The sequence below is a fragment of the Cydia fagiglandana genome, chromosome 16 (genome assembly GCF_963556715.1).
Source record: "Cydia fagiglandana chromosome 16, ilCydFagi1.1, whole genome shotgun sequence".
In the NCBI taxonomy this organism is placed as follows: Eukaryota; Metazoa; Arthropoda; class Insecta; order Lepidoptera; family Tortricidae; genus Cydia; species Cydia fagiglandana.
In genome coordinates this window covers 10,757,981-10,767,744 of record NC_085947.1, presented here as the reverse complement: position 1 = coordinate 10,767,744, position 9,764 = coordinate 10,757,981, and the positions used below count along the sequence as shown (strand labels likewise).

At 35.1% G+C, this 9,764-nt stretch overlaps 1 protein-coding gene across 2 annotated transcripts in view; it reads right to left on the bottom strand.

Moving 5' to 3' along the window:
- Window positions 1–1,036: 1,036 nt before the first annotated feature.
- LOC134671981 (angiogenic factor with G patch and FHA domains 1) overlaps window positions 1,037–9,764 on the bottom strand; it is a 43,542-nt gene continuing 34,814 nt past the window's right edge. For both annotated transcript variants that reach the window (XM_063529878.1, XM_063529879.1), the window contains one exon: window positions 1,037–1,660. In XM_063529878.1, the coding sequence (XP_063385948.1) occupies window positions 1,466–1,660 (195 nt within the window). In that variant the 3' untranslated portion in view covers window positions 1,037–1,465. The remainder of the gene's footprint in view (window positions 1,661–9,764) is intronic.

Below are 9,764 nucleotides of genomic sequence, written 5' to 3'. Positions count from 1 at the left end.
CATTTAATGACGGATGCTAGCATAAGAAACTTAAGTAGAAAATTACAGTAATCGTACATGCATTTGCATGTTTTTTCTTAGTTTCTACGAATGCTGCATACGATAGGGATATGCAGTCCATTTGCAAACTTTACTGGGTAATTCTATCAACTTTATTACTTTAGCATCTAAATTCTAAGCTATCAACCAGGCAACCTCCATGTCTTAAGTATTCAGACATAAATTGGGTCATGTTTAGACATCACCTACCTCACCGTCCTCAGTTTATTGCTCAAACATACAATTTCTTCAACAATTACATACATAGTTACACCTGAGACTAGGGGCCTGTTTCATGAAAGTTCCTAGCTTGAAGTACAGTTATCACACGGGATTGTTATGCCATTTAGGGTTCTTGCTAAATTGAAAATTCTACTAGTATAGCGCAAGAATCGCCGAGCGTGATGGTACAAAGGAAACCCCATTATAGTAAAAGAGATTAAGAGACATCCGCTGGAACTATAAGTTAGAAGCTTTCATAAAACGGAGTCCAGCAGAAGCAGCGTTTAAATTAACTCATTCTGAATCCATCACCTTGGAGTTCACTATTTATGCTTCACACCGTCATCGTAAATCTCGAGAATGGCACTAATATTGACACCTAATAACAGCTGCTGGTACCTGTCAGCCAATAAGCCTGTTGTCAAGATCCATTTGCCTCCTAAACACTCGGTAAAATCACTCATGCGTGGGTTTGTATTGACAGCAAAATTACCGAGCGCGAAGCCGCGTTTGCACTGCATTTTGCTGTTTCTAGAAAACGTAATGGAGACCGGAGTCTGTATCATTTACTCAGTTCTGCGAGTTAGATTAATTATTACCTTTCAAGCAACAAGACAGCTGGCTAATGCCGAGTTTCCTCAATTTACCTCAATTATTATTTTTATACAGTACTAAGAATAAATCATTAAGTGCCGCTGGCCATGGGCAACTTTTGTCGCCGAGTCGGCATTTCGTTTTCTTTCATTAGGGAGGATTAAATAATATTTCATAAATTATAGTAATAAAATATAGTTTATTACCTTAAGTTAAATTGGATAGTAACAGAGCAACCTTCTTTAAGTAAGTCATTCGGAATTAACTACATAGTTTAGAACTGGTAGCTATTCTATTTATTCTTTCGCTCGACGTTAAAACTACGAGTAATCTTTTAAATGGTATTAGGTATAACATAAAATATCAATAAATACTTAATTACATTTTTACAGCATACGTGCGACCGTGCGTGTTAACATTTTATAGTACAATTATGTAGCATAAATTCGATATCACTTTTTCATTTTTGACAAAGTAACTAATACACAAAGTATTACAGTTACTTTGTCAGAAATCCACAAACAGGATATATCCAGTTCAATACTGGATTTAATTGCATTGTATTGAAATTTATTCGACTGCAACCACTTTTAAGAGCACCAATAATAAGTTATTCATCATCCCCGTCATCTTCCTCTGGGTCTTGGAAGGCTTTAGCGGGAGGTTGAAGCATCTTTGTCTTGGCAGCCAGCCTCAACGTGGAGGCGCCGAGGAGGTTCTTAGGAACGAACTTGGGGATTAGTGAAGGGGCAGCGGCGGCCCCCGTGCCCAGGCCGGATGTACCCTCGTTGCAAACCAGGGGAATCTGAAACAAAGAAATAAATATAGTTTGTCTGGTAGAGAATGTCATGTGGTATTAAATTAAGTCGGCCTTTTGACACTGTATATTTTTTACTGTGCGATTCAGTTTAAATAAATGAATAGTTAACAATATTGAAATAGATATTTAAGCTTATTCTAGTTTACATAAATCTTTGTATTTACTGTCAGAAAGTTTAATTAAAGTAATACTAATTCAAATACATTGATATAACGAATAGGTAGGTGGGATTCGTTAGGCGATATTGGAGTGCTGATAAAATAATTATTTAGATTTTGGTACTTTTTTAATAAAATGCCCCTGAATTGTTCTGGCGTGAGATGTCAAAGTACCCTTCAAGTTCTCCAGGTTTATATATGTACATATATATTTTCTTATACTCGTACTTGCCAACTCGGACTTGCCAATGTCACAGACCCGTGGGTGATATATTTGGATATATATGCATTTGTTTGTAGTAATTAAAAACTTCGATCGATTTCATCCTACTGTTTCCCATAGCTAACAGTTTGCTATCGTTACAGAGTACATGATCACTAGACCGTAAAAGGCAGGTAACTACGCGCCCATTACGTCTAACGACAGACAGACAGACAATGTGTTATTACCCAGTGTTTCATTGTCTAGCCGGGTGAACAGCCTAGACGGACGGAAGTCCAGATTTCCTGTGCCGTAGAAGATGCTCTTGCGCCGGCTTTGTGAAATAGTAAAAAGGTCCTAAGTGTGACTGTGCTTGGACGAGTATTACCCCTTTTTATTACGGGAGCATAGTGATCTATGAGGCCAATGGCACGGATCAAAACAAGTCCATGTAGGGACTGTCCAATGCCGGCTAGACTATTTTTTGTGCGTCGGCCGTTTGGCGACAGTGATTGTGAATGGGTCCCGTGTAGTTGCTTAGTCATTCGCACATTTCAGCCTTTAAATAGAATATTGACGATAACTTGTTTGTAAGGATGAGCGTCTTAGAATACCTATCTTTCTTCAATCCATAAACTCTGGTTATAATTTAATGGATCCCCTCATACTTATGTATCATCGATACTGCCCTAATTAAATATTGAAAATAGCTTTGACAAATTATCTACTTACCGATTGACGGGATAAAATTATGTATTACAAATTTTATTTAGTAAGTAGGTACTGTATCAAGTACCAACCACCCTCATGCTAGGTCAACCTTGTGAGGATTGGAACTTGCATTCTGATCTTGCAGTTGCAATGATTCAAGAAACGTACCTACACGACCTACACTACACTTATATTGGCATGCTAAAAACATGCTAAGAATAAGTCAGTCATGTGCACTAAGTGTTCTAGAGTATTGTAAATATTTATCACAACTATATTTACACATAATTTTAACCCGTTTTAACCGTTTTTGACGGAAAGGCAAAGAACAGAACTTAAAAATAAGCTTGAGGGTTCCAGGGAAAAATTTAATTAATTTTTCAATTCACATTATATATACAGTATACGTATATGTAGTAATGTTTCTACTTCAAAGTAAACATATCCAAATATTTAAATAAATATATTATAAGTATTAAATGGACTCTTATCGGTTTCCTTTGAACTCTTCACTTTTATTTTTATTGTAAATTTAATTTACATGAAGCGCCTGCTTTAGTTATTGTTATCTCTTAATCGTCGATATTTTAATAATACCAATTATCGATTCGAGCACGGTCATCCTTAAAGTACATTTGGTCCCCGTATTTTATACTGGAGGCCAATTCAAACGTATAATTTGATACCTAAATGATATAATTTACTTATCATTCCCGCGTGCATTTCGTTCGTACAATATCCGTAGGGTGCGTTATAGAGTAAATTTTTAATTGAGATGAGCAATTAAAAATCTATAAAGCAAAATACAAAGTTTGAGGAACCTTTCCTATTCCTTCGACAGCACTTCAGTACCCCGGCCGCACAGGCTTTAGTTTAGGTTAGTTTTCGCTCATGTCGTCTCGGATATTGCTGAATATGCACTGAATGCATCGACACCATACTCACCCATATCGGAGACGACATGAGCGAAAATCGATTTCAAGAAGACTTCATTCGCTGGCCGTTAGACTATAAGGCACAAATAAAATAAAATATACATATATGTATAAATATAAATAATATATTTTTTATAAATATAAATATCTAATAACTATAACGCACCTTACACGTATTGGCACGAGCGAGGCGTACGGGCGAGTGATAGAAAATAACACCATTTAGATATCAAAATGAAAAGTCTGAATTGGTCTCCTGATCATAACGAATTTGTATTCACGTTGAATCATATTCATTACCATACTAGTCAGGCGCCTAAATTCCTCAAGACATTTTTTTTCCTTATAACGTCAATGACTTTTTGTCGTTTCCTAAAACACATATAGCAAACGATCATATTTTTTCTCTGAATACTCGTCATCGTTATAAAAAAAGATTTTTGCTCTTTAGATAACTCTAAAGAGCAAAAAACGTTCTTTTGAATTTTGTAAATTGATTTTAAACTCTTTAATATTTTTAGTATGTACATAAATTTCAAATTAAAAATATATATATTTTGCTAATCTGCGGAATAATAACGTACTAGGCAATCAGTGCTAACCCGTTAGACTAACTTGCGCATATTTTGCATGCAATTAATGTTCTCACCCTCAGCGCGACAATAAATACTTAGGTAATATCAATATTAATATTACCCAAGTAATATTAATTAGGCTTACGCGAGTGCAGTGCAGCCCAACAATCGCTACTGCTCTTGTGTTAATACAAAAACTAATCGGCCTCACCTCTCCACACTTGATGATTCATCGCCAGTCGAGGTTTCGTCCACATATATTACGAGAATTCATACTTAATATGGGCTTAAAGACAGTTGTTGGTCGTAAAGAGAGCCGTAATGAAGCGATGCTCTGCGCAGGCGCGCGATGCAGTTTAGATAGCCGGTCGCGCGCTGCCAAACGGCACGGTACATTTTTCAAACTTAAAACGTTCGCATAAATCATTTAATAGTATTAAACAATCAATATTTCAATCTTACAGAGTGATTTATATTTAAATGACATGAAAAGTGTTTTAAAGTGAATAAGCTTTTGTAAGTTATGTATCTTTCTTTTGGTATAATTTTACGACACGATACATAACATCCAGAGCCAACAAGAGTGGTCATTTCTCCATACAAACGTACTCGACTGTTTCCTCCGTGGGTTTTGATGCTTAAGCAATATTTTTTTCAACACAGATTAATATTGTCAATATCTGTGTCGGACCGTTTTGCTTTTTTTGATATTTTTGTTTTTTTAAGCGCTAGAGCCCTTCAAAAATGGCCAAAATGGCCTAATTGACTATGCCGGAATGAGAGGCGTAGTATTCAAAACTGATATCAATTAGCCAAAAAAGCAAAACGGTCCGACACAGATAATTTTATAATCATTTAGATTTCCAAGTTTGGTTAGGATTGGTTAAGTTTTGGAGGAGAAAACAGTCGAGTACGAAACCTCGATATTTAAGATTTTTACGCAGGATTTTTCGCCTTGTCCTTTTCGCACTAGTTTTAGGAGCCGCTTCCGTTAGCGAGACGGGTATATTTACCTTAAATATTTAAAACTCAGCTCCTGTTTCGTCTTAAGGCAAGTTACTGTAAGGTCCTCGTAGAACATTAATTTGTGCCTCCGCCTTTTTTCCTAAATGTCATGTATAAATATATAGTAAACACCTAAAAATCTGTATATTTATCAGTGTTTTTGTGAACAAGGATATCCGTAGGTGGCCTACATGTGCGCACAATACAACTACCGTACCAAGTTGTTACATAGTAAGAACGCAAAAAATCTTTAGATATAAGTACGCAAGCATCGAAGAGAAGTCGCTTAAGTCAGCATCCAGGTGTTTGTTAATACGCGACTCGGACCAAACAATGACAACATGACGAGACGAGATCGTCTCACAAGTGCAGATGCACTTAAGATACCAGCTGATGTACAACGTGAAATTTAAATTAAAACTCTTATTTGCATGCCGGTACTAACTAGATGTGTATGGAGACGGTACCTACATGAAATGTTATGCTTTGTTTTTCCAACCTTACCGTCCGTACAGTATAGAAAGTAATATAAATTGTTCATAGAGCAATTCCATTATGGTTTTATAATGACATCCGTCCCCCAAGTTATAACACTTTGCAAGACTATAGGTACAACATAAGGCCTTTTCTCCAAATGTGACAGATCACGTTGCTTAATTTACAAACATATTAAGTGTTTGTAAGAGTGTCTGACTTTTGAAATAAATTAGAATGGTACCAGAAACTGCTGAGAGCTTAAACTACTATAACCTGTAACCAGAACGAACACTGTGTGTATCAATATATTATCTATTTATCAATAAAAATTGTATTTATTAATACTTTTTATCAAGACTAACTGCGTTTAGCTTCAGGCAAGACGGCATAAGGTGATATTTTTTCTTCAATTCGTTCCTCGTAGGCGATTACGTTCGTTAATGCGACCCATTTTCAAAAATACTAAGAAACTGTATATGTAGATAATTACGACAATTTATTAAATTGCGATACCGGTCGTGAGTTTCGCGAATTCACCATGACTAATAAAGTCCTTTGAGTCCACTTATTAATATTAGTAACGTATCTTGATCAAGGCGTCTCCGAGATCTGACGTAGGCATTTTGACTCTCATCTTTTACGAGTATCTGTTACGAATAAAGGAACGCAAATTCCACATTGTTTTTCACACCTCGTGACACTTATGGGCGTTTTTAGAATTAGAGTCCGTCACGTAATGGAATTCCACACACCAAAAAAAAATTTTTTTTGACTAAAAATGGGTTGAATTAAATCTACTATTTATATATTTTATGAAAATGTTACTTTCTTTCTATATAAATTATTTATATTCCTAATAAATCACTTTAAACTGAATGACAGCGAATGTGACGATCCATTACGTTACAAGTTTTAGGCAGGTTTTAAGTGAACCAGTTTTTATTTATTGAAATACAAAACAATATTAATTTTCTAAAAACGAATAACACCTGCAATACTAAGTATTACAATAAAGTTATTTAAAGAAGTCTTTCCAATACGTCACATTTTTCGTTTTAATTGTTGCTTTGCAATCATTTTGTTCTAAAAAACGTAAGGTAAAGGTATTATAAAAAGTTGTTTTTAATAATTATCATATATTATTCTTGCAAATGAGATCGAAATCAGTATCAATTATCCTAAAAATTAATATAAATTCTAATAAAATCAATCACAGCCACAGTAGGACAAAGTGACGTTATGGACCATAATATCGCGTTTAGGAACTACACGAAGGGTTTACATGTGCGGAAAATAGCTACTTAATTTAATACCTACTTAATGTTGTACTAAATTAAATAATTTAGTAATTAATACCTATTATTATAGTTTAACTTAACAGATTTTGAAATTTCCTGCAGTAATTATGCTTTCGACTGCAGCAGTATTGCAGCACGATAATACTGCCGACTGCATTACTGCTACAAAATCAAAATAGATGTTGGTGCCCAGTTTTTTGACATTTGCAGTTAGCAGTATTGTCGTACTGCAATACTGCTGCAGTCGAAAGCATAACCTGCGCCTGCCAGCGTTTCTTAGGTCGAGCCGCCACTGGTGCTAAGTAATTACTAGTAGGTCGAGTAGTTAGAAGAATATAGCTAGAATAAAATTATTTGTGTGTTTTTAATATCACTCTACCTACTATATTTTGGCAACTTAAACTGACGGCATGTAAACCGTGCATTTTCATTCCATACGTCACGTTTTTTTGTTCCACTAATACATCACGTAACGTTTTGGATGTGACGTAGGCATGCCGGTTGGTTAATAAAGCGAAATAGCGGTCTGATCGTTTGAATTTTCTTAATTATAATTATTTGATATCATACAACACATAATAATCTAACGTAATTCATAAATATTTAGTCAATAATTGACTCCTTATCTTCAGTTTAATTCAGTTCGTTGTGGAAAACAAATTTCTGCACATCGTGACGCTCAACCTACACTAGCTTTTTTCGAGCCCAATTGCCTTGTAAAACCTAAACACCGGGTAATTATAGGAACATAATGTTACGATCATGTAAAAATCCGTATGATATTAGTAGATTTTTGCTACTAAGTTGGTAAAAACTCCGTGACGTTGGTGGAAATTTCCACTACGTCGATATTGAAGGACAACAATAAATTAAACTTTAATGCATATTTTTACTTTAGGTGCTAAAAAATAAGGTTTTTAATAGATTTTGGCTGGTACGATCTTATCACACAACAACCAGGTTCGGGCCTAGAAGGAGGCAGATATATAATATTTGGATCCAAAGTATGCAAAGTGTGCATGGGACACTCAAAAATCATCTCCCTTTCTTCAGTTTTTGTACATTTTCTTTACTTTAAAGTACCATTTAATCAGTTTTTTTACCATAAATACTCAGATAATAAATCACTTTACAATTTTTGTATACGTGTAGTACACTTTAAAACAGTATTTGACGGTAAAAAAGTATACCAAAGTCGTAGGACAGTGATATTTTACCCAAATATTTTTTTCCGAAAACGCCCTTATTTATTTATTTAAACTTTATTGCACAGTAAAAATTTTTACAAAAGGCGAACTTAATGCCAGAAGGCATTCTCTACCAGTTAACCCTCGGGCCAAACATTGACATTGTAAGTCTTGTCTATTTTATGACTATTAACAGCAGTAAATACTTGTTCTAAAGAGACAGTCCTCAGATGACATAGCAATCAATAAAAATGTTTAGTCAAAACTGCTCAATGTTTAGTTCTCACACATACTTGACATACCAATTAAAGCCATTTTTGACAAATGCAAGTAAAGGGGCCCACAGATTACCAGTTCGCCGGACGATATCAGTCTGTCAGTTGTTCGGAGCTGTCAAATTTTACTTTTAACTGACAGGCCGATATCGTCCGGCGTTATCGGTAACAACAGGCACCTTCTGGGCGAGCTCGCTCCATCGTAGGCCACGTCTACGCCTCGGCTAGTCTGTGGCCATGAGTAAGCCCATTCATAATAATAATAAAAAAACGTTTTAATTTCTATAATCTAAGCTTATTGCTCTCAAGCTTGCACTCGTAATATAATGTGCAAGTTACAGTTTACTACGTATATCAACATGATAACCACTTATGAACCTAAGACCATACAACTTTAAGGTATAGAAAGGTAATCCTGAAAGCTTTTGTACTGAGTTATATGGAGATTATTCCAAAAAGCACATTTGTAGGCTTACCAACGCGCGCGCATGCGATTTCAAAACTGATATGTTTTAGTAAAATGGTCAGATTCGAGAATATTCAAGCAAATCACTAGGCGTAGTGTAATAAACAGGTTCCGTACTACTTCAGAAAATCTCTTTTTCTTACGCTAAATATTTCGAAAGTGTTTCGCAGAGCTCGGGAGTCAGTAAGACCTCTTAATTATTATAATAATATGTACTTTAAGCACGACAAGTCACATATCAATCACATAACATAAGACAGAAATGAGAACAAAAGGGTAACGAAAAATATACTAAAAAAGGTCACTAATTTGTAGCATAGCATGTTAAACTGCGGCCACCATGTGACATCAGAACATCTTCGTATATGGAATAATATTGCATTGGTATTTCAGCTCAATCAATTACTGATTAGAACCACATAAATATATAGGTTATATAAGTTTGGATTTATAAGATATTCATCCAACAAATATAAACGAATAAATATGTAAAATATATAATACAGTTAAGCTAAACCGTATAAAATAGAAATAAAGAGAAAACAGACATTTAAAAACAGGAATGTGCATTTTATGAAGCAGGCAAAATACGCCAGGAAGGCATTACTTAGCCTGGTTATAGAACCCTAAAAATGCAATAAACTTTGGCACAAGTTCGCGTGGTGTCGCCACATCAGCATGCGAATTGCCATCAGTTTAATGCTGAACGAGTGGTCACTGCTTACTGCAGTTAATATACAAAGGGACTTAAGAGTTAAAAGTTACAGTTGTCCGTGAAAACATGTATACAAGTCTACGCC